Source organism: Borostomias antarcticus (genome assembly GCF_949987555.1).
Source record: "Borostomias antarcticus genome assembly, chromosome: 10".
Taxonomy (NCBI): domain Eukaryota; kingdom Metazoa; phylum Chordata; class Actinopteri; order Stomiiformes; family Stomiidae; genus Borostomias; species Borostomias antarcticus.
The window spans coordinates 11,392,163-11,417,415 of record NC_140243.1 but is presented as its reverse complement, the minus strand read 5'-3'; the positions used below and the strand labels follow the sequence as shown (position 1 = coordinate 11,417,415).

Below are 25,253 nucleotides of genomic sequence, written 5' to 3'. Positions count from 1 at the left end.
AGTCAAGCCAGGGAGTTGCCCTATCAGGTAGTGAAAAAAGTGGCGCGGCCAGGTATGGAATGCCGACTGTCTCTCTGCATTAAAAAAACAAGACTGACCTGTAAAGTCATCAGTGCAAGATGGCTGACTCAGACCAGGTGGGACACGCGGTGTGGTTAGTAGTCAGCTAGCAGCACATTGAGGGTTTGGTGGGAGGCGTGTGGGTTGAAGGGGGGGGGGCGGGGTTGAAGGATAGGTGGCTGAAGAAGAGATGTAGAGGGGAGGGGGAGGGGAGGTGGGGGACGGAGGGAGTCAGGTGACCAGGAAATCCTCGCTGAGTTCAGGCCCCTATTTTGAGGTCTGGTCCCTGATCACTGAGCCCGCCAGGGAATGTCCAGGAATTCCCCACAGGCCCCCCCCCCCCCCACCGCCGCCCCCTGCAACCCGCCCTGACCCCCCTGCCTGGATGCGCCTAGTAATCAAACGGTGCTCAAAAAACTTGTCAATTAAATTTCTCATGCAAAACTGCTTTAGTGGCTTCAAAGATGTTTGCAGATGATCCGGCAGGTTTCTTCAAGTAGGCTACTTCGTTTGGTATGTCTATGTTTTATTTGATCTCGAAGCGGCAAACCGGATGGAACCTGATACAAAACCGGATGACACAAACAAAACTGGATGACACAAACAAGACCGACGATCCACCTACCCAGGACAGCACCGGACGATCACCTACCTAGACAGCACCGGATTACAGTTTTAGAGGCGGGCTCTAGACAGGATCTGAATCTGATAGTTAACAGAAAGCAGGCCTTCCTCGCCCGAGGAAAGCCTGGTGACGCATGGTTACTAATGAACTACTTATCGTCTGTCACAGAAACAAAAAAGTTCTCATATCTCAGACCGGACAGGCGCAGATTTGATTGTCCTGATCTGAATAAACCTTAATTAAATTACAACTCTCTAATCAGTTTTTAAATCTCTTTGGGTCATAATATCATTTTCATGCAGTAAACCTCGTGTACAAAACACTGATGTATTCGAGGTATATAGAAGGTGCATTTGACTTTCAGCTAAATAGAGCAGAGGCACCCCGGGCAGCCAGACTGAGAAGGACTCTGAGAGCTTAGACTGAATAAGCCTATTAACCACAACCTTACGCTGTGTGACGTCATCCCAGGAATACCTGACAGCGTGTTGATACAGACACTGCACTACTGAGGCCTAATAAATAACCAGGCTCTAGTTAATTCGCTAATCTGGACCAAACAAACAGTAGTGCTCCTTCTCAGACTGGCTGAACTCTGAACCTGTGATGTCACCGCGAATGCCGTCACACAGAGGAAAGCAGAGGTTGGACATCAACCTCGTGTCCTTACGCGTTTAAGGGGAAGACATGACGATATGAGGTTGACATCCAACACGCCGCTGCTCCCCTCGTCTCATCTGCTATAGAATGTTCCAGTGCCGGTGGGGGGGGGTTGTAAACCGTCACAAATACATTACATTTAATCTAAGAAAAAGGGGGAATATAGATTAGAAAAATAATCCGATTGGTCTGCATTCTGTAGTCTGGCTTGGCCATGGCCAATACCAGCCGTATACCCTGTCCTCACCCTGGCTCTGAGCCCTCATCACAAACAGCATCCGACGCTACCCCGAATGACATCTCAAAACAAAAACCACAACATAACGTGATACTCAGGAGACCTGGTAAGTGATGCAGAGCTACAGAGCTGCGCATGTGAATATATGAAGTATTTGATGGTAGGTGGTAGAGCTGTATGTCTGAGGGGTGTGTGTATCTGTCCCTGGGTACATGTGCGCGTAGACCCCTCTTTAAAGGGAAGCCTGTGACCCCTGAGACAGGGCTAGTTCACACTGGAAGGTCTGGGAGGTTACCCTGAGCTGCATCCTGGCCAGTCTGACCTTCTGTCCCCTAGTGTGTGTGTGTGTGTGTGTGTGTGTGTGTGTGTGTGTGTGTGTGTGTGTGTGTGTGTGTGCATGTGTGCGTGTGTGTGTGTGTGGTGTGTGGTGAGGGCTGGGCCAGACCTCAACATCATAGCCCTTGGCCCCCTCTAGAGTGTAAAGCCACTGACCCGATGCATGACAGAGGTGTCATCGAGGGCCTCTCTGTTTACGACAGGAAAACATGCACGAGGTTAGAAACTACCGCAGGATTCAGAATGACACCAGCGAACCCCCACAACCCCCCCACCCACCCACCCACACACACACACACACACACACACACACACACACACCACACACACCTCCTCCTCCTCCTCCTCACTCTCGGCCCCAGTGTCTCTGTATAAATAAGCACAAGAACACAGTCAGCCAACTCACCTTTCCTCACCCATGACCCCCCCCACACACACACACCTCCCCATACCTAAATAAACATGTGAGGGGAAGCAAGGGTTAATAGGGCCAAGTTTGAGAAGTGAGATGGAGAGAGGGAGGGATGGAGGGAGGGATGAGGAGAGGGGGGACTGAGGGGTGCCCAAGGGAACTCATTATACCTAGACAGAGGGGACATTAACACGCACGCACGCGCGCACACACACACACACACACACGTGCACGTACACACATACACACGCACACACACAAGTGTGTGACTGAGATTTACGTATAATGCTTCTCCTAGAACACACACACACATCCTGTACATATCGGTCTGTGATGTGTTTAAACTCTACAACCAACAAAAGAAATAGATGTCTGCTCCACCAATGGGGCCTGGGGGCCTTAATCTACTACTGCTGCATGTGAGCATGTGAAATGAATCCTGTCTGGAAACGTACTTTTCTGCTTTGTTTCTGTGGGACGATTGTCTTCTATTCAGAGAGTTGCTCAAATTGTAGTTTATGGTCCTTTCCACTTTATCATTTTAATGGCAGATCCCAAGTCTCTCTCGCATTGGTGCTCTCTCTCTCTCTCTCTCTCTTCTCTCTCTCTCTCTCTCTCTCTCTCTTCTCTCTCTCTTCTCTCTCTTCTCTCTCTATCTCTCTTCTCTCTCTCTCTCTCCCTCTCTGAACTATAATATTTGTTTACTAACGTTTGTTTTACGATCATCACTTCGGTCCTTGTGAGGCTCTTCCCCATCCCTGCATGAACATAAACAACTACTAAAGTGAAACATGTGTTGACCCAGCTGTGTGTGTGTGTGTGTGTGTGTGTGTGTGTGTGTGTGTGCGTCTGTGTGTGTGTGTTTGCGTGCATGCATGTGTGTGTGTGTGTGTGTGTGCGTACATGCATGTGTGTGTGTGTGTGTGTGTGTGTGTGTGTGTGTGTGTGTGTGTGTGTGTGTGACACGTGACCGTGGGTGTGAGGGCCAGGGAAGGCCACGCTGGATTCATTACAGGACCAAACCGCTCCATTATGGTCTGGCACTCCATCCAAAAGCCCTGAGCGGTAACCATGGCAGCACATCCATCCGACAATCCCTCCCTCTCCTCCCAGCCCGGCCCTTACCCCTGCCCTCCCCTCTCTCTCTCCAATCCTGCCCCAGCGCACCCGCACACACACACACACAAACACACACGCAAACACACACACACCGCACACACACACACGCACACCCGCACACACAAACACACCCGCACACACACTCGCACATACACACACACACACCCACACACACAAACCCGCACACACCCGCACACACACACCCGCACACACACCACCCGCACACACACACAACCGCACACACACACCCGCAAACACACACACACATACAACCGCGCACACACACACACGCACACCCGCACACACACACGCACCCGCACACACACACCCGCACACACACATACACACACACACCCACAAACCCACACACACACACACGCACCCGCACACACACACACACCCACACACACAAACCCGCACAAACACCCGCACACACATACACACACACCACCCACACACACAAACCCACACACACACACACGCACACCCGCACCCACACACACGCACACACACACCCGCACACACACCCGCACACACACACCCGCACACACACACACGCACCCGCACACACACACCCACACACACACCCCCTCCTCTCTTCTGCACCCCAGCTATTGAGTTTCCTCCTGTCTGCCCTCTCCCAGGCTGCCCTCTGGCTGAAGACAAATCAACCAGGAGAGAAGGAAGGAAAGGAAAACAGAAAATAAAACAACGGAAAACTGATTTGTGGCGACGAGGCCCGTCTCTCTCTCTTTCTCTCCCTCTTTCTCTCTCTCTCTTTCTCTCTCTTTCTTTCTCTCTCTTTCTCTCTCTCTCTTTCTCTCTCTCTCTCTCTTTCTGTCTCTCGATCACCCTCTCCTTTCTCAACCAGCGTACCACCTCTTTCAACATTGACACGCTTTCCATCTTAATGTCCTGTGTAAACAACCCTGAATCAGAAGATGAATGCTTCACCCCCCCCCCCCTCCCTGATGGCTCGCTGATTTAAATAAACATTTGGTTTTTTTGTGTGTATGTTTCTATGAATCAATGCTTAGCCTTTCCATGACATGCAGACAGATAGTATCCCTGTGGCTGGCTATTTGGCAAACTCTGTATTCAAGAGTGCAATACTGGCATGGATTCTAAATAAAATACACACACACGGTTATAAATGATTTGGACTGCCTCTGTAGTCTCTAAAGCCACTAAAGTGCTTAGCTCAGTGGGTAGTAGGGCTGGTGGTTTCTGAGTGTTCTTGGTTTGTGTTTGATGTCTCATTTTAATGGCAAAACCTTTATTACTATCAGGCTTACTGTACACACAAACACACACATATGCATGCACGCGCACACATACGCACAGGCGCGCGCACACACACACACACACACACACACACACACACACTACTATGATGGGGCAGCGGTGCCATTTGCCTTGTGGTTGTCATAAAGCCCTTTTGGGTAGGCCCGGGTGGCTTTACAGCGCAGGCCCCCTGGTCCATTACTCAGGAGATGTGCCCCGTCTGGTGATCAATGTGCCTCTAATAGAGGGGAGAGAAAGAGAGAGGGAGGGAGGGAGAGAAAAAGGGAGTCATAGAGAAAGAGTGATAGCACTTTTACTTCCACATTCATCACTCTCTTCTTCAGAGTGCTATCTGGTCCCAGCGCTCATTTGTTTTAAGGGAGCTTTATAATGTAATAGTCTGTCTAGATGTTAGTAATATTGGGGGGACGCTATCAAAACAATGCTATTTATCGATGCCTGTGTCTTCTCAAGATCACTTTTATTGCTCTGTGTGTGTGCCCATATGTGTGTGCATGGTGTGTGTGTGTGTGTGTGTGTGTGTGTGTGTGTGTGTGTGTGTGTGTGTGTGTGTGTGTGTGAACTGTATGTGTGTGCCCATATGTGTGTGTGTGTGTGCGTGCGTGTGTGTGTGCGTGTGTGAACACTATGACCCATACTGGGGGCAGGATTGGAGGGACTAGAAGAGTCTCCGCTGCAAAGCTGTTATTAAACCTTTAGCCAAAGCCAGGAGTCAACTATCCACCTGTCTGTCTGCCTGTCTTTACCTCTGCCTGTCTGCCTGCCTGTCTGTCTGTCTGCCTGCCCATCTGTCTTTACCTCTGCCTGTCTGTCTGTCTGCCTGCCTGCCTGCCTGCCTGTCCGTCTGTACTGTCTGCTGCCTGCCTGTCTGTCTGTCTGTCTGTCTGTCTGTCTGTCTGTCTGTCTGTCTGTCTGTCTGCCTGTCAGTCTGTCAGTCTGTCTGTCCATGCACTGGTTCAGTGCTGTTCATGGGGTGACTGGGGCAGGTTTAGGGGAGTTGGGAGGGCACCCAAATCCTCTCCCCTCAGTGCCCCCTGTAGCTCTGGAAAAGGTCAGATGATGTGTGGTCAAAGCTGCCACTGCATCAGTTGGCTGAGCTCAGTTGGCTGAGCTGAAAGCAGAATGTTTTCACATGACACGCCATCCCACCCACCCCCACACACACACACACACACACACACACGCTAGCTTTACTGACACAAATGAATCTACTAGGCAACTCATTGGAGCTGTATTCAATTTGACACATTAACTAGTAGCAGACAGAGAGCGATGTTGTGATTGTGTCCATGTGAACCTGAGAAGAGGGTGGGCAGTGGAGGGAGGGAGGGAGGGGCTGAGAAGAGAGTGAGAAGAGGAGAGAGGGAGGGAGGGGCTGAGAAGAGAGTGAGAAGAGGAGAGAGGGAGGGAGGGGCTGAGAAGAGAGTGAGAAGAGGGTGGGCAGAGGAGAGAGGGAGGGGCTGGGAAGAGAGTGAGAAGAGGAGAGAGGGAGGGAGGGGCTGAGAAGAGGGTGGGCAGAGGAGGGAGGGGCTGAGAAGAGAGTGAGAAGAGGGTGGGCAGAGGAGGGAGGGAGGGGCTGGGAAGAGAGTGAGAAGAGGGAGGGAGGGAGGGGCTGAGAAGAGAGGGAGAAGAGGAGAGAGGGAGGGAGGGGCTGAGAAGAGAGTGAGAAGAGGAGAGAGGGAGGGAGGGGCTGAGAAGAGAGTGAGAAGAGGAGTGGGAGGGAGGTGGGGGGAGGGAGGCGAGGGGGGAGGAGGGAGGGAGGCGACGGGGGAGGGAGGGAGGCGAGGGGGGAGGAGGGAGGGAGGGAGGCGAGGGGGGAGGAGGGAGGGAGGTGGGGGGGGGGGGGTGAGTGGCAATGCGGGTGGGAGAGAGGGTGCTGGAGGTCTGGAAAGCATCAGGGCAGTGTGAGTGGAGCAGAGTTCTTGTCTAACCCTCTCAGTATAGTGTGTGTGTGTGTGTGTGTGTGTGTGTGTGTGTGTGTGTGTGTGTGTGTGTGTGTGTGTGTGTGTGTGTGTGTGTGTGTGTGTGTGTGAGTTGTTGCCATGTTGTTTTGCTTCCCTGGTCTCTGGCTTGTTAACCTACAGGTCACAGGCAGCTTCAGGTGACAAAGTCAATGCCTGGCACAAAAAAATAGGAATAACAACCTCCTCTGCATGCGAATGCACACACACACACACACACACACACGTGCGTGCGCACAGACTCACACACTCACAAATCTCGCTATACTTTCCAAATATTTGTGTGTGTGTGTGTGTGCATGCATATGTGGTGCGCATGCATATGTGTGTGTGTGTGCATGTGTGTCGTGTGCGTGTGTGTGTTGTGTGTGCATACGTGGTGTGCGTGCATATGTGTGTGTGTGCGTGTGTGTGTGTGTCGTGTGCGTATTGTGTGCGTGCGTGTGTGTGTTGTGTGCATGTGGCAGTACAGGGAACAGCTGGTGCTGTGTTTGTTGCCCAGCATAACATGCCCAGCAGTGGTATTAAATTACATACACACATCTGCTGGGGCTGATTGGGGGTGAGGGGTGAGGTGAGCTGGGGTGAGGAGAGGGGAATATGTGTGTGTGTATGTGTGTGTGTGAGAGAGAGAGAGAGAGAGAGAGAGAGAGAGAGAGAGAGAGAGAGAGAGAAGTGAGGGGTATTGAAGGGGGCATGGAGTGGACTGCGTGACCAGGCCACTGAGGCCGCTGAGTGCTAATTGTGCTCTGACACTTGCCATTGTGGGCTGGCATCTGAGCAATGCATTTGATCCATCTAGTCAGAGTGTGTGTGTGTGTGTGTCACCGAGGGGGTGTGAATGACAGGGTCTCCAAGACACAGAGCAACAGCTTGAGAGAGCAAACACGTACGAGAGGGAGGAGAGGGGGACCGCGACCAGTCCGTCAGACGGTGTTTTCATCAGACAAGAGATGCCAAAAAATATTCCCAGTGTTTACACTCGCAGCACAGCGTGTTTATGCCACATGTGCAACTCCCCTGTAGTTTGTGTGTGTGAGTGCGGCGCTGCTGCCCTTCACAGGGACAGAGCTGCTCCACTGTAAACATTATGTCCTCTCATTCGTTCCTCACAAGAGAGAAGTGAGTGATTGTTCTAAACTTATTTGACCGCTTGTCTTACAGCACATCACATTGTTAGTGTTGGTTGGATGTGTACACGTGGAGGTGTGGTGGTGGGGGGGGGGGGGTTAGTGGGGGCTGTAGCGCTACTGCCATCTAAAGGACAAGCAGGGTAACTTGCACTAAACTTTATATATTCCTCCCTCTGTCCTCTTTCTGCTCTCTCTCCGTGTACTAGCGTCCGTCTTTTCAGCTGCAACCTAATTACAGAAAGCAAACAGGTTGGATGGAGCTGACCCTAGTCCTCAGACAGGGCACAAGACGGAGCGGGTTGGCGGAGTGCAACAGAAAAATGGAGCCCGAAGGCCTCTATGATTCACTGTGTCCCGGCAACGGTGTGTATGGGGAGGAGGGGTCTATGCGCTCAAAGACATTCCACAGCCATCCTACTCCTTCTCCTGTCCTCGCGTTTTTTCTGGCTCTGCTCCTTCCATCCCCGGAGCCGCCAAGGGAATCCCCCTCTCTTTGTCTTTGACCTTGAAATTCCACCGAGCTCAGAATTCCAGGGCAGTGAGTGTAGTGTGTTTGTGTGTGCGCGCTATATGATCCTCGGCTATGTGGGTTGAATAACTCTGGGAGGTAAGCGACACCATGCCCATGTCTTCAGTTTCTCCTCTAGTGTTACTGCCTGGCTGTCAGGGAGATCTCAGGCTTTACTGGTAGGCTATAGACAGTTGGCAGTCATTTATGCAGGGCAATCCATCTCACACGTAACCTGCTCTGGGTAAACTCCACCGCTGGCAAGCATGTTCCCATAAATAACTTTCTGATTTGCATTACCACAAGTAGGTTATTTGGTGCCCCATGTCCTCTCAAATTCAAGATCGCTGCCTGGGTCCTGGGTTCCCTAGGCCCCATGAGTTGTACTCTGCTGCCACCTACTGGCAGAGTGAGGTACTGTTGTGGACCTTGCTAGGTTTAATTTTAACATTTTGCAGTCGCTTTTATCCAAGTACATTTGGCAACAGTAAGTGAACCAACTGTACGTCCCATGTTATTAGATACAGCACTGGAATCTCCCTCACTTCACCAATAGTCCACCATCTATTACTAACAGATTATGAGTTACCTTTCAAAGTAAAATCATATTTCCTGTTCAAATTATATTCTATTGTTTTCTTCCCTTGACAAGGTAAATTCCTATAGATTACTGAGCAAGGCAACAAAAGCAGACCAACGTAACCCTTCAACTGGTCTCATCAATGATCAACTATTGGAAGGAATGCATTAATTTGAGGACAGCAGCCCTGTCACAAAAGTTCAAGGTAAACCCAGGCCTGTTACACCACAGTTATAAATCACAGTAGTCACCACAGTTATAAATCACAGTAGTCGTTACAAAAGAGGTTTTATTGACGTTTTACATTGTAACTGACCACATGACTATATATGGATGCTTAGCCCAAAAGCAGTAGACTTTGATCAGTGCATCTAAACTGCCAAACATGAAAGTTACGTAAAAGCGCACTTGAAAGTAGGTTAAAAGTGTTGCCCACTCTAGCTCCATATGCATATCTCTCTTAATACTTATTGATGTTATGGCAATACGGCCTACAAAACCCCAAAACTTTTCCTACAAGCAAAAGTGCACAGTCACCATACTAACTGTTTAACTCCGCCCGTGCTACTGTAACTTGACTGGACTAGACTGTGTGGAGGAAGTGACACCTCTAGAAAGCTCTTCAGGGCTGAGTGTAGCGCAGGTAGTTCTTCTTAGAAGGCACCTCTTTGGTGGTCACACCGTTGGGGAAGAGGGCGGCGGCTTCGGCGTCGGAGAGAGAGGGGATGACCATGACCTTGTCACCAGGCTGAGGAGGAGGGGGAGAGAGAGTTTACTGAGCTGAAATATCCAGATGTAGACGGCCAGAGCTAACCGTTCAATGTTGAACTAACTATAAAAATAAGTGCAGTGCAGGTGCTGCGTTTACCTTCCAGTTGACGGGCGTGGCAACCTTCTTCTGTGCAGTAAGCTGCAGAGAGTCGATGACCCTGATGATCTCGTCAAAGTTGCGCCCCGTGGTGGCGGGATAGAGGATGGACAGTTTCAGCTTCTTGTCCGGGCCAATCACGAACACCTGGAGGGCGGAGCCAGAGGAAGGGGTTTACCAAATTTAAAAAAGGGCGGACCCTGAGGAAAGAGGTTTACCCCCCCCAAAAAAGAGAGTCCTGTCCTGTTGTTCATCCTCTAGATTTGATTTAACATCAGCGAACGGTGTTTTGTATGTACACCACTCACGCAGCGGGCAGTGAGGGGCATGCCATCCTTGTCCAGCTCGTCAGGGTCCAGCATGCCTAGCTGGACGGACAGCTCTCGCTTGAGGTCGGCGATGATGGGGAAGGGCAGAGGGGAGTCGGCCGCCCCACTGCTCACCGCCATCACATCCTGGACACGGAGGGGATCAGGGGGTTGGTTTTGAGCAGTCATCATCACTTACTCACACGACAAGAACAAGCCCCTCTTAACAGACTCCCTAACTGACATATTACACTCCATTGTGCAAGCATGTTCGTCGGTGGTTTATGCCAACATGGGAGTCTGTGAGACGGTTCAGGGTGTTAGGGCTGAGTCCGCACGGACATCAATGCCTTTACACACCTGTCCACTGCAAGACGGTGGATGAATGCATACTTCTGTTCTATAAGTGCCTCAGCAGTTATCAGTAGATCTGTGGTTTTGTAGATAAAGCTGTACAGTTCTAGTATGACCTGTAACCTGCAGTGAGGGCCCTGGACTTTCATCTAACACCGTGACATAAGCTCTTTCACAGACACACAACTCCCAACAGTGAACGGAGGTACTACTGTCTTACTGCAGATGGTGGTCATGTCCTCACGTTAACACTTCTTGTTCTGGGGCACGTTCAATCTGAAAACGGTGTGCACCATTTTGCTACGGTTTCCAGGTTGAAAGACATGTTTCCTTGTAGCGGTGTGACACGGACTATGAGGTAGGTTCTCTCTCATTTGGTGAGTGTGTCAACCCTAACCCAATCAGCAGCGATCTGTATACAGTATAAACCCCGTCATATTAAAGAGGCAGTGCACGCAATGGATCCAACTAAAACAACACACACAACAGGGTGTTCAACTCACCACCGTTTCAAACAAAGCAAACAGTCCACACTGTGGGAAGAGGTTTTTAGCCAGGTGTGTGTGTGTGTGTGTGTCACAGAGGGAGACAAAGAAAAGGTAGGGGGTCTTCACCACAAAGTAATACAATTAAAAAAATAAAATAAAAACATACCGACTGCTTCAAAAAACAAAAAGACAAGTGAAAGCTCTCATAGCAGAATTTCATTTTCTAACTCATAAATTAACATCCATCCATCCTACAAGAGAGCAGTCAATATTCCACAAAGCTTGTTCTTTGGAGAGGGGCGGTGCCTAGGCAAAGCTTTCTGTCCAATCATTAAAGGCCTAGTGTAAGACCAGAACTTGTTGAACTCTCCTCCCTGTTGAACCAATCCGAGGCCCTAAGGGGGGTGCTGTAACGTAGCAACCTAGCTACAGCCAATCAGAGAGGGCCAACACAAAACAGGGCTTGTGCAACTGTTTAAGGGAGAGAGGCTACCTTATGACTAGCTGCTTAGCCCTTAAGCCTGCGGTAAACGTGCTGTTTAACTATGCAAATTCATAGACAAGCGTGTATATTGTGGCGTGTTCATTTCTGAGGACATAGCTAATCGCAGACAACGCTCCATAGGAACTTAGGAGACGTATGCTAGCCATCTTTTGTACCTGTTGTTAGTTGAAAGCTGTACCCTTCCCTTAACCTTATCAATGCAACACAGCTGGACAAATGTAGCAGAGGGGGAAAGAGGGCCAGAGGGAGAAAGAGGGCCAAAGACACTGACCTGAGGTCAGAGATAATGAACATTGAAACAAGGTTCCATATAGCAGATTACAGAATGTCCAGATAGAAACATGCCGTAAAATGCAAGGAACACTCCCTGGTCAACAGAGATATGAGATATGAAACATTGAGGGAGTATGTCACACTGTTGAGATACAGCCATCGGTGTGCTGCTAAGCTTCATCTGTTCAGATTGGACTCGGAGGGGATTGGACAGGGTGATTTATATTGTGAGCGTGTGTGTGTGTGTGTAGATGGGTGGGGAGTGAGGTGGGGAGAGTTCATAGCTGACAAGTGTTCAGTTATGGTAGTAAATCTTGAGGGGCTGCAGTTATGCAATCTCTAACGCTGTGTATAAAAAATCATCATGAAACCCATGTTGACCGCTACCATTGAACCGTAGAGCCCTTTCTCTCCTTGGAGAATGAGCTATGCACTTAACACTGGATGTGGAATGTGTGTGTGTGCGTTACATACCTTACTCCAGCCATGATGGTCCTCAACACTGTCGATTGACAGGGCGATCATCTTCACGCCGCGCTTCTTGAACTCATGGCTGATGTTGGCTGCGCAGGCCAGCTCGGTGGTGCACACGGGAGTGAAGTCACGGGGGTGAGAGAACAGGATGCCCCATCTGGAGAAGAGAGAGGAGCGGGGGGGTGAGAGAGAAGGGATGGGGGGGGGGGGGGGGGGGGAGAGAGAGAGAAGAGAGAAAGACCAGGGGACGGGATGATAAAGGAGTAGGAGAGACACGGAGGAGGAGGAGGTGGGTGAGGGATGAGAAACGAGGCGTGAAGAGCGGACAGGAAAAAGGGAGGATGAGACGAACTGATAAATACCGATTCTCTGTAGAGGAAAAACGCCCAAACAAGCTGCCCCAGACCAGAGCAGCGGGCGGCCTGGTGGGGTATATGCAGGTGCAGGGCTAGGACACCTAAGACCAGTGGGAATTTTTTTTTACCGCGTAGTGAGGGAGGACAGACTAAATTATCACATCTTCAGCTGGAGTTCTACAGCCCTAAGTTCAAAGTTAAAAAACTTGTGATGTTATGTTATACTGTCAACGTCCATGTCGTTTTATTTATACAGCACCATTCATACAAATCAATGTAGCACATAGTGCTTGATACTGGGAACGTGTTTGGTGCCAGTCTTGGAACAGTGCAGTGAAAGGAGAACTGGTAACCAGCACCAACAGTAGTAATTTCCTTCTCTTTTCTATGATGCCATTTTATAGGGCCACACCGTTTAAAATCCCCACAGGGTAAACCATGATAGCCCGTATAACAAGAACCTGCGGAACCGGTTCTGTTCTCCCCACTAATTGTCTCAAATGATACGGAGGTTAGAAACTATAGGGCGTAGTGCAACAGGTGTTCTGTGTTGATGTTTGAGTGAGTCTGCTTCCTTTTAGCTGCGGTTGGAAGTGCTGCAAACGAAAATACGAGCTTTTGTCTACGCAGGCACGCGTTGTTTACCAGCAAAATCGCGGCCGTAACCGCACAAATATATTGCAAAAATATTATAGCCTACACTATTAGAGTTCACAAGAAAATGTGTATACAAGTTCTAAAACAAACAATATTGCGCCAAACGGCTTGTGCGGGACTAAATTAAACACTGATTAGTGAGCATCCTCGCCTACATGTTGAGAATGTAGCCTACGAATGGGTCAAGTAAGCATTGTATGATTAGTCTATTTCATAACAACGTTCAGGCCACGAGGTGTCGCAGATCATCAACTTCAGAACTAGAACTAGACAATTGTTTAGGCTTTGGTCAAACTGATCTAAGATCGATATACAATGCCCATGACACGAGGTTGTGTTTAAATAATAATTTACCTGGTGTAGCCTAAACTAATTTCCAAATTGATAACCTTGCTGTAGTCTGCTGCGCGTTCCGCACGCCATCTGTCCATTGGATGTTGCAAAGAGTAGCCTAGGCTATACTGTGAACTTAAGGATGCACTTACGAGTTTCCCAGGAATTCGTGGAATTTGATTTTGCCAATCGTTGTATCGGCTTCGAAGTTTGGGAACACGTCTCCCAGAAGGATCCCAACCATGTCGACAGTCCTGTCTGCGATGCGAGAGAGAAAATGGAGTTCACGCTGTGATTATGAATGAAACCGTTCAGCACGTGTCTATATCGGGCGCATTGGTCAAAGATTATCAGGTGACATGTCACATTTTAGAGACGACGCGCGTAACACAAGTAATTACCCTACAGAAGGTTAGATATCACACCACACTCGAGACCAGAACAGTTTCATGAGGCTAACAAAACACAGTATTTTACACGTGATTTTGGCTATACCCACTGTTGATTTTACTAATTGATTTTGTTAATCAATAACAGACCTGGGCCTATAGTTATTGAACAGAGACGTGTTGATATTGATATTGTTTTTTATTGGGGGCGGAGGGGTTATTATTATTATTATTTTATTCAGGTTGTTACCTTCCTTACTTTGCTTCACTGTGTGTCACGTGATCTACACGTAAGCAAACTGTCCCATCAAAGATGGCGTTGCCTCAAAGCAATACTGGACGTGAGAGAATTTGTCATCTGTAAAGCGATGTATTAAGAAGAGCGACAACACTCACTGGCACTGCAGACAACGTCCGACTGCAGAAAATTTGAATTTTACCTTCTAGCCAAATCCAAAAAAATAAACAAAATGCCATCTCCGAAAGCTAAAAATGCCGGTCGGAGCGGAGGAAGCCCTGTTCTCAGTAGTACCAATGGGCGCTACGAGTTCATGTCGCTGAACCGAACCCCACCTCCCCACCTTCTCCAGCGCCAGGGCTCAGACCCAGCCGCAGCTCGACTGCGGGCGTCGGAAAGTCCTACCCGGCGTCGCGGCTCCGGCTCTTCCACGTCTTCCACGGGAGCACAGGTTATGCCCGAAGAGGACTGTATGCGGCTCAATCCTTCTTTTGTCGGGATAGCCCTGAGCTCCCTTCTCGCCATCGACCTGTGGCTTTCTAAGCGACTGGGGGTGTGCGCCTGCGAGGACTCGTCATGGGGCAGTATTCGTCCATTGATGAAACTGATTGAGATTTCGGGACACGGCATCCCTTGGCTTGTTGGGACTGCTTACTGCCTGTACAAGAGCGACAGCGCTGCGGGACAAGAAGTCATGCTCAACCTGTTCATGGGTAAACACATCTTTGTCGTTTTTGTTTATACGTGTGCATCTCATTGATCTAAGTGACGCCCGGTAGTCAAGCCACCTCCTTCCATCTGCAGTGATGTGAAAGAAGTTGAATCTGCCTACCAATAGAGGAGGGATCGTTGTCTGCCGTTGCCTACTGTTTCACCACCATCTGTGTTGTCAGATCAGTGTAGAGAGAGAGAGACTACTGAGATGCACCAGATGCTTCTGGTAGAAAGTATTCCCGTCTTAAATACTCATGCATCCTGATCCACCTCACATCATCTCCCTTACCTTCTATAGTAAAACACACACACTCTCTCACACACACTCACTCACACTCTCTCTCACACACAAACACTCCTCCCTTCACCATCTGTTTTTTTTCTTTCTCCCTGTTCTTTTGCTTTTTCCTTCCGTTGATGCTAGCTCCTTCTCAACTATGGGCCTAACTGCTCACCTGTCACCTTCAGTTCCCGTGCCTCCTGTCCTCCCACTCCCTCCATCATCCCCATCCTCCAGAGATCTGTCCATCTCTCACCTCTCCTCACCCACAACTCGGCTAAGGTGACGACGGCGAGCCTGATATGTTGTGCTTTGTTTAATCCCACCTAAACACTCACCTAAAGACATTTACAGTTCACATTCGAGTAATTTACGCCAAGACAAAACATTTAAACGCTCATAGCCGATAATTATGTTGGCTGTGCTGGTGCACATCACTGTGGTTTGGTTGGGAGCAAGAATGAGGAGGGTTCACTAATGCAGTGTGTATGACACTGGCTGCGTTCCGAATCGCAAACTACCCTACTATATAGTATTCCAAAACAGGATGTAGTATGTCCCAATACATAGTATGCCACATGCAGTATGGCAAAAATACCAGGATGTCCTACTACATCCGGTCGTATTTTGCAGTATGCAATGCAGTAGGCTTTTCTGGCTATTCTGACCCACAATCCTGTGCGCAGCGGAAATGTACGTCACATGTGCGAGTCGTGACAGCTGTAGATGTAAATTTCAAGGCATAATGTTATGACAAGGTAGTATGTCCCAATTGGATGCCTACTGCTTGCAAAGTACATACTTTCTAAGGGCAGCTGTAGTAGGTACTGGTAGTAAGTAGTAGAAGTATGCGATTCGGAACGCAGCCACTGATACACACACACACTTCAATGATTTAGCTAGATGTCAGGCAGGCTTGCTTCCCTGTCAGCAGAGGCACATAGGCCTACAGTACTGTCTGAGGTGAGCTGCAGAGTGTCATCTGTTGCCATGCAGACCACCACCAGGGGGACTAGCCCGGCTCAGGCGGAGCAGTCTGCTGGAGGAACACTCATAACTGGAGGACCACCGATAGGGAAAGAAATAATCCCCCCCCAGGGATTATTAAAGTTCATCTTATTTTATCTTAAAAATACATTGAGTTTATCTTGAAATGAATTGATTCATCCATGAGTTATTTGCAATGTAGCGGTATGGCAGATTGTGTCCCTCTGAGTAGCCCGTTGAATGTCCCTCCCTAACATGCAGTAGTTCTTCTCTCTACAGTATATAGGGTCTATGCTGGCTGTGCGGACGTCCTGCGGCTTCGCTAGTGACGGTGCAGCTCCTCTCCGTCGGTCTCTGTGTATCGCTCACTAGGATGAGCTGGTGCTTGGCTATCCTGTACATAGAATAATCAGAGCGCCTGAATCGCTAGCTCAGACCAGCTGCGTGTGTGTGACTGTGTTTGCGTGTGTGTGACTGTGTTTGCGTGTGTGTGACCGTGCTTGCGTGTCTGTGTGTGTGTGTGAGTGTGAGTGATTGGACAGAGGGAGATATGCATGAGAGGAGAGCCAATACCAGCTACTCTTGTACAGTCTAGTGTAATGTCACCTTTGCGGAAAAGAGACTGCATCTCTCTCTCTCCTCACTTCCGAGGCTGTCATTGTCACATGTATGAGTGGTCGGGAGAGGTGGGTGTCAGGATCATCAATCACGTCCGTGTCGTGAGTAGGTGGGTGTTGAGATCAAACGTGTTGTGAGCGTAATATTATGTAACAGAGAGAGGTGATGACGTCTGTTTGGCCATCACTATGACCGTGAGAATCAGAACACTAATTAATTCCAGCAGCCCCATCCTGTTCTTCGTCTTATCTCTATAGCACAAGCATACAGGACGCGGAACACAGGAGGCAGAGAAATATGTATCATAGTCATGTTACTTATGTATATGGACTATCCTGTTATCTCTTCTTTGGTGGTAGTGATAGTACAATCTACAGGATTTACAACTGTCTGTGTTCAGTTGAGTGTGACTGTGCATTTGAGAGTTCCCATGTTGCCCGTTTACGCAGAAACAGCTTGTTTGTGTGTTCCCTGTGTTTGCTCTGATAGTGTGTGTGTGTGTGTGTGTGTGTGTACCTGCTGTGTTTGCTAACAGTATGTTGCCACCCCCCCCCCCCCCCAGCCCTGCTGCTAGATCTGATCCTGGTGGGCATCGTGAAGGCAGTGGTCCGTCGGCGTCGGCCGTCCCACAACCGCATGGACATGTTCGCCACCTTCTCCGTGGACCGCTACTCCTTCCCCTCGGGCCACGCCACCCGCGCCGCCATGTGCGGCCGCTTCCTGCTGGCCCACCTGGTCCTGGCGGCGCCCCTGCGGGTCCTGGTGCTGCTGTGGGCCGGCCTGGTGGGGCTCAGCCGAGTGCTGCTGGGACGCCACAACGTGACCGACGTGCTGTTCGGCTTCGGCATGGGCTACTGCCAGTACCACCTGGTGGAGATGCTCTGGATGGCGCCGCAAAGCCTGCAGGGGCTGCTGGGTCAGCTCTTCTGAGACGGAGTAGCGGGAAGGAGGGGTTAGGAAGCCCCGCCCCTGGCAGCCTGTTGGCCTCATCTCAACGCGTCATTGGACGTGTCTCCTGTCACTCTCACCGCCATTTGCTAAAGAAAAAGACTGCAACCAGCCAGTCAAAAGATGCCCCCTCATACCCAAGACTCGCTAGCTAAACAAAACAGTGATGGTACTGATCCATGCAGCATCACGCCACGCAGACTTGAACAGTATTCACAGCGCCGCAATTGGTTCTCATAAATGACTGTGTGTGTGTGTGTGTGTGTGTGTGTGTGTATGCGTGTGTGTGTGTGTATGCGTGTGTGTGTGTGTGTGTGTGTGTGTGTGGGAGGGAGAGGGAGAGGCAGAGGCAGAGAAGGAAAGAAACATGGGTAGAATGGAGGAATATCGATGTGGTTGCTTAGCCTGGGAGGAGATGCGTAGCCCCCAGTACAGCTCACTGGGGATCAGCCTTGCACTGAGTGGGAGGCAAGAATCCACTTTTTTTGTTTTATCCTGCTGAAATTTGAGAGTTTTAAGGATCTGAATCAATGGATGGTGTGTGCGTGCGTGCGTGCGTGCGAGGGAGGAGCATTTATAGATGGAGTTTGTCCTCAGCTGTTTCTCTGAGGGAAAATTAATAGTTGGTTAATTAAGAGCAGTCGTTTTGAGTGTCAGTGAGGCACAGTGAAGTGAGCATAATTTAACGAGCATCCATTTATGTAGTAAATTTACATCAGACTTGTAAGTTTCATTGTCTGTTTTTCTCTTTCACTGTGAAATGTATTGATATTAATCTGTAAAGGGCTTTAGAAATTGGCTTTTTATTGAGGTAAGAAAAAAAGAAGCATGCTCAACAATAAGGCCTAAATATCAAGAATGTTTTAACCAGACAAGGGAGGCGTTGGGCTGTTTTCATTCCAAACGTTCTTTCCCAGGACCGTTGAGTCCTGGGAAACTTTATTTGTATAGCACCTTTGACCTTTCAAAATGTAGCTCAAAGTCCTTTATAACAAAGAAATTTCATGCACAGAATGCTTCACATAAAAAAAGACATAAAAACAAGGAACATAAGGTATATAATAAAGCCCAATAAAAGCAAGAGAAAATAAGATGTAAGATAAAACCCAACTCCCAAACCCCAGCCAATCACAGCTCTGAGACGTGATCCTGCAGAGACAGGTACGCAGTGTTTCAGATCAAATATTTACGCTGTTTGATTTGTTGTGCAACTGCAGGCAAGGGCCAGAGTTTGGCCTTGGTTTGGGACACATTTTGATAAGAGATTTACAGTGCTGCTGACTTAATCTGAAGGGGGGGGGGGTCGATTATTCCCACTTGTACTAGCTACTTTGTATTTACATTACATTAGTCATTTAGCTGACGCTTTTACCCAACGCGACTTACAATAATTGCATTTAACTTAGGAAAAGCCAATGTACTACTACTTGCCAGAACTCACAAGTGCATCATTTATATTTGTCTTAAGTTATAATATTAGAATAATTAATTTGATTTATAAAGCACTTTTCACTGTGAAACAATCTTAATTAAAAGTTAAACTGCATGCTTGTGTCTGTGTTAATAGACTTTGTTAATGTTTCCCAGATTAAACCTTTCAGTCACAGAGGCTATTGACCCCTTCTACCCTGTCCTTAGATGCCCAATCCTGGGCTTTCTGTCCTCATCCAGACCGCCATGTCCCTCTCCTTCGTCCTGTTGGTCACACGCCATCGCTATGCTCTTATTTGCAGAGTGGATCCTGCACTATAGACATTTAGAGGAGAACAACAAACTTCTGTGAGATGTGCAGAATCCATCACATGTGTGTGCGTGCGCGCACGCATATGTGAACAGGCCATCCACTCAGTACTCCCCCACTCTGATGAAATGTGGAGGAGCAGCGTGTTGTCCTTCGCTCTCTCTCTTTTTTTAGTTCCCCCCGCTCTCGTTCTCTCATCCCTTCTCTCTTTCCCTCTCGGAGAGAGACGATGGCACAGCTTCACCCACCTCAGCTCTTTTGATGTAGCTTCTCGTGGGCGATGTGTGGTTCCTAGCTCGGTAACGCATGCGGTGTTGGTGAAGCCAGACTGACCTGTCCCTGACTGTTGACCAGACGCCCCATAGAGACTGTTGAAATGCACCATGTGACTATCTGCCACCCATGCTGTGTGATCTATTAGTAATAGTCTTGAGTTTGGTGATTGTGTGATTGATTTACCATGCCCTCCATCCTGATAGTGTGGCCCTAATCTTGTAGCAGACATTCCAATGCAATGCACCGATAAAGTAGATTGGTTGACCTACCTGTGGTCCGTGGTGGATTCAAAACCACAATATTTGTGCTGCAAGCTCTACGCTCCAACCAACTGAGCCACTACGAACACTTCATTTTAACCCCAGATGAGCCTTAACATCTGGCCAAAGCAGCCACAGATCTGTTAAAAATCGCAGTAAGGATGACCTCACTGTTCTCGTGCCCCATCGTACAGTACCTCAAGTGATCCACTGTCTCAACTCCTAGAGAGATGAGTGAAGATCTGGGAAGCTTTCTCACCTCAGCAATATGGCCGAGGCCACTTCCTATTGCTGGACATGTAGTGGACAGTTCCATGTCACTATTGCTCATCTAATATTTACAAATCTACATGTAGCACGTAACCGTTGGGGGGTGAGGACTGGGAACCAGTTTGGGGCACCTTCAGAAACCGCCTCCAAGCATGCTTTCTCTACAGTGTGAAATAAATTAAGAATCCAATTGTCCGTAATCATCAATAAGAAGAATTTCCAGACCATCAGTATGTCCATTATTTATTTTAAATGCACAGAGAGAAATAGTAGAATGATACAGCAATACAACCCATAGGCAGCCATAGGCAAAAGCAATATACTTTATTTAAAAGCAAGCATTACAAAATATGTCATCTTTAATAAAAACAAACATGAGCATTTCTTTAACTTCCACAACAGTCAACACCTGCCAACACACCATGCCTTGTAACTCACACCAACAGCTACTGTATAGTATACTCAGATTCCTTTTTTCATATATTGTAGCTTGTGTGTTTATTGTATAACCCCTAATATGAAATATAATGTCAAATGTATGTAGCACTGTAGATGTCCATTTGAAAACAGAAAATTGTGGAGTTGATTCTATCTGTCAAGCATAGCTGTTACTATCTGTGTTTTGGAGGTTTGTCTTAATAAAAAGAGGAGAGGGTGGCTTAAGCCATTGTTTGAGCTTTTTATTGATAATGCATTGTTGAAGCCTGTCTTCTTTTGATTGAAAATGTTTAAACCAACAGCTAGATACTAGATTCAGAATTTAAAAGAATCTTAAGAATCCCAGTAAAAAAACAAAACAAGATTCTATTGCATCTACATTCATTGAACTGTGACATTGCCATGATAAAAGAAACCCATCTTACCATCCGGGAGTCTCTGAAATTAGAGATGGGTGGATCAAGTGTTCTCTCCATGTTCAGGAGCTGTGGTGTTGGTGTACAGTACTAGTAGCTAAAAGAATCTCATTCATGCCAATGGATTTGAGAGTGGATGATGGGCGCTATGTGACTCTGTCAGGAACTCTCCAGAATTAAAAACGCTGGAGAGAGGTCTCACTCTGGTCAATGTCTACACAACAAACCAAACTCAGCCCAGGCCTTCTTTCTTTCCGCCCTCAACACCCTGTTTGCCCAGTATGCTGGCGCTCTTTAGTTGGTGGGTGGTGACTTCAATTTGGCCTGTAATGCCATTGTTGACCAGCAGCAGTCTTTAGAGAGATGATGAGTTCACTGGCACCGACTGACGTGTGGCGACTGGTAAATCCACAAGCGCGGAATTACATGACATTACAGTCATTTAGCTGACCCTTTTATCCAAAGCAACTTACAATAATTGCATTTAATGTCATCATCACCTGCATTTAATGTAGGAAAAGCCAATGTACTACTACTTGACAGAACTCACAAGTGCATCTCCTTTCTAAAACAAGTGACTCAGAGCATAATCTAGTGCTGAAGTGCAAGAATAGCAAGCTAGAATAGCGAGAGTATACATTTTATTAAAACGCACACAATTCCTACTCCTACTCCCATACGCTGAATGTTATTGACACAGAAATCCACAGCATCCTCATATTGGACCATGCACCTGTGTCAATGACTTTCAGCCTGATATTCAACAACCAGCACAGACCAAAAAGATGGAGATTCAACAACTCACTATTGCAGGACCCAGAGTTTGTCTCTTTAATAAGAAACTGAAGAGTTCTTTAGAATAAATATGAGTTCAGTGTCCTCCATCCTGATAGTGTGGGAAGCCTTCAAATTAGCCTGCAGGGGTTGGATAATTATTCAACTGCCAAATGCAGGTTGAAAATTGAAAGGAAAACCAAGCAATAGCCTACTCCATGATGAGACTGCTGTCATGCTCTGTATTTTGAAAGTGGGCAAAATGTTAGCCTTTCAGCTAAAGCAGCAGAAGAGCATACAATCAATAACAGCAATAAGGGACTGCAGTGGGGACATCGTCTCGGACCAAAGATTCTCATTCCAAACTATATAAAGCTGAATTTTCGAAAGCATAAGCTGGTGGATTTCCTCAAAAACATCCCCCGATTGTGTGAGGTCACAAACTCACTCCTCCCAAAACCGGGAAAAGACCACTTAGACATGGTCAACTTCTGTCCCCTCAAGTCTTTTGAATAATGAGTATGAAAGTGCTGTCTCTTCATCTAGACAAAGTCATCACCTCTTTGGTGCACATAGACCAGGTAGGATTTATACCAGGCACACTTTCAGCTAACAATATGAGAAAACTGCTCCAAGTCATGCTAAAAGCTAGCTCTCTTCAGTGCCCAGTAGTAGCAATATCACTGGATGCGGAGAAAGCTTTCGACAGTAGAATGGCCTTACCTGTTCCAGATACTAAGTACGGTTTTGGACCAATCTCTATGGTTCAAGGCCCTCGATAATAGTCCTGTCCCATCAGACTAATGGCTTGATATCCAAACCCTTCCGCACAAGACAAGACTGCCCTTTGCCCTTAACGAGATAACAACCTTCCCCTTCTAAGAATAATTTGAGACAACATCCAAAGGTGGACGCTTTCTCTGTGGTAGAGCAGATAAAAATAAACTACCTGGGATAACTCACATCACCTCTGCTCTCCCACTACAAATTCCACAAGGCTGGTTTCAAGGGATTGACGCTCTGTTTTCTAGCTTTCTGTGGAAAGACAAGAATCCCAGAATAAATCGCAAGAAACTCTCAAAACTGAGATCCCAAGGTGGCCCAGATGTATCTCTGTACTATCTGTCGTACAATGCAAGTCTTGCATTGCAAGACTCCTACTTGCATGGGGTTACCAAGACATAGCGACAAGGGGCAGCTGGGAATGTCTCAGGAAGGAATTAATTAAGGAAAGTAACATGTCCATTTCTTTATCTTCTATTGTATTACTGTCCCCCCTCCAAACTAGAGAACCCAAATCATACTGTTTGAGCAAACTGGGTATCAATGGCATCTTCCTCCCTCTTGTCCTCTCTGGAGCAACCTGTTCTCATCAGGTGGGAAGCCTCTATCTGACAAATCTTGACAGAAATAATTGCTTGGACAAGTGCTGAGTGACAGTTCAATGCTCACGTTAACTGCTCACAAAGGACTGGATAACAACTCCTTCTTAACCTATGCTCATCTTAAAGCCACATTAGACAGAATATTAATTTGGGACAGCCCCATCAAGGGCCCCAGGGGTAAGGATGAGAAGCTGGAGGAGATTGCCCGCAGGAGAGGAACAGTCTCAAACCTCTACAGGCTCCTTTCCCTCTCCTCCTCTCCTGGTGCTAGAGCACCTGCCCTTTGCCCTCTGGACAAGGCAAGTGCCCTTTTGAAAGTTACTTTTTTTTTCTTTAACAGTGTAGGCCTACTGTATGTGGCCCATGGTGAGATCGATCGATTCTCGATTAAAAGTGTGTAATAATAATGCCCCAAAATGCGTTGTAATAATGCCCTCCCCTCCCTCTCTTCCGTTGTCAACGGTAAACGCGAAAAGCGGACACAAACCTATGCGGCTCTTTGCCCGTCAATGTGCAGCTCCTCCATCCATTCATTTAAAAAAAAGTAAGCTTGCGGCTCTTCCATCCTTTCATTAAAAAAATAAATTCATTCATTCCATAAGAACGTTTCTCTCTCTCTCTCTCTCTAGTCTCTCTCTCTCTCTCGCTGTGCATTTCTTCCCGCCCACTTTAGTTTATTGCAGATTTGTCATAAAATCTATACAGTAGGATATGATTCGTTTCGCTAGGTCGCGAGGAAGTCGCGTGAGAACCACTTCAAACCAATCATATAGGTAGCAAATCACCTTGGTAACAAAATAATTGTAAACAAAATAATTTGCTTTGCGTGGGTCATTCTCTTTTACGACAAAAGCTAACGTAGCCTAGGCTACTGTACACAACCAAAGAATGGCTGGAAAGAAATGCGCAGTGAAAAGAAAATATGAAGACGAACACAGGACATTTTTTACCTGAGTGGGAGAGTCATTTTTTCTTCATAAAACGTAATGGTAAGCCATTCTGTCTGATATGCCAGACATCATTGGGACATTTCAAAGCCTCAAATCTCCAGCCCAGTCCAGCCCAACCCAGCCTAGTCCAGTCTAACCCAGCCCAGTCCAACCTCACCCAGCCCAGTCCAGCCCAGCCCAGCCCAGTCCATCCTTACCCAGCCCAGTCCAGTCCAGCCTAACCCAGCCCAGTCCAGCCCAGCCTAACCCAACCCAGCCAAGCCTAACCCAGACCAGTCCAGCCTAACCCAGCCTAGTCCAGTCAAGCCTAACCCAGCCCAGCCTAACCCGGCCCAGTCCAGTCCAGTCCAGTCCAGCCTAACCCAGCCCAGCCCAGCCCAGTCCAGCCTAACCCAGCCCAGTCCAGTCCAGCCTAACCCAGCCCAGTCCAGCCCAGCCCAGCCTAACCCAACCCAGTACAAAATATATTATGTCAGAAAATATCTTCTTGTATGTATTCATTTTAAATAAATTAACTTTAAATGTATATTTAATGGACAATAACGTTTTTCTTCTTATTTTAGACTGGGGTGCCTTGGGATTTTAAGTACTTATGAAGGGTGCGGTGACTGAAAAAAAGGTTGAGAAACGCTGGTATATATGGTGTGGCTCTGGGTGGTTCCACAGTAATTTTTGTGGCTCTTAGTCTCTGACTGGTTGGCCACCCCTGGCCTAGGCCATGACGGGAAGTCTGAGGTGTGAGGCCTTCCCGTCATGGTGAGGATATCACGGCAGGGGTGTTTGTCCTTACAAAGAAGGGGGGAGGACAGAGGTTCAGGAGGTGTTTGGAATTACAAAGGAGAGAGAGGACAAAGGTTTAGAGGTGTTAGGAATAGCAAAAGACAGGGGACTGGATCAATAGGTTTTAAGAACAAAGGCTGAGATCTGAAAGGTCTTGAGGCCAGTTGTAAATTCCATGACACCCACCCACATCCATTGTATGACCAAAACGGTGGTAGAGCAATTATCAGACTTTC

At 47.8% G+C, this 25,253-nt stretch overlaps 2 protein-coding genes across 2 annotated transcripts; one reads left to right on the top strand and one right to left on the bottom strand.

The window, feature by feature from the left end:
- Nucleotides 1-9,208: 9,208 nt before the first annotated feature.
- On the bottom strand, nucleotides 9,209-13,811 carry prdx6 (peroxiredoxin 6). The gene is made up of 5 exons (XM_084444297.1): nucleotides 13,706-13,811; nucleotides 12,208-12,364; nucleotides 10,114-10,260; nucleotides 9,806-9,952; nucleotides 9,209-9,685 (listed from the first exon to the last, which is right to left on the bottom strand). The coding sequence occupies exons 1-5, from the start codon at nucleotides 13,795-13,797 to the stop codon at nucleotides 9,560-9,562; spliced, it is 669 nt and encodes a 222-aa protein (XP_084300423.1). The 5' UTR covers nucleotides 13,798-13,811; the 3' UTR covers nucleotides 9,209-9,559.
- A 530-nt stretch (nucleotides 13,812-14,341) lies between these two features.
- plpp6 (phospholipid phosphatase 6) lies at nucleotides 14,342-20,923 on the top strand. Its single transcript, XM_084444296.1, has 2 exons — nucleotides 14,342-14,893; nucleotides 17,342-20,923. The coding sequence occupies exons 1-2, from the start codon at nucleotides 14,413-14,415 to the stop codon at nucleotides 17,707-17,709; spliced, it is 849 nt and encodes a 282-aa protein (XP_084300422.1). The 5' UTR covers nucleotides 14,342-14,412; the 3' UTR covers nucleotides 17,710-20,923.
- Nucleotides 20,924-25,253: the final 4,330 nt, after the last annotated feature.

Bases quoted from the DNA above. Each gene is read 5' to 3' on its own strand.
- prdx6 (XM_084444297.1), bottom strand. From the start codon at position 13,797: ATGGTTGGGATCCTTCTGGGAGACGTGTTCCCAAACTTCGAAGCCGAT. The intron at 12,365-13,705 runs GTAAGTGCATCC...TCTCTTCTCCAG, and splicing joins CACGAATTCCTGGGAAACTC to ATGGGGCATCCTGTTCTCTC. The intron at 9,953-10,113 runs GTGAGTGGTGTA...TCCGCCCTCCAG, and splicing joins TGCCCCTCACTGCCCGCTGC to GTGTTCGTGATTGGCCCGGA.
- plpp6 (XM_084444296.1), top strand. From the start codon at position 14,413: ATGCCATCTCCGAAAGCTAAAAATGCCGGTCGGAGCGGAGGAAGCCCT. The intron at 14,894-17,341 runs GTAAACACATCT...CCCCCCCCCCAG, and splicing joins CATGCTCAACCTGTTCATGG to CCCTGCTGCTAGATCTGATC.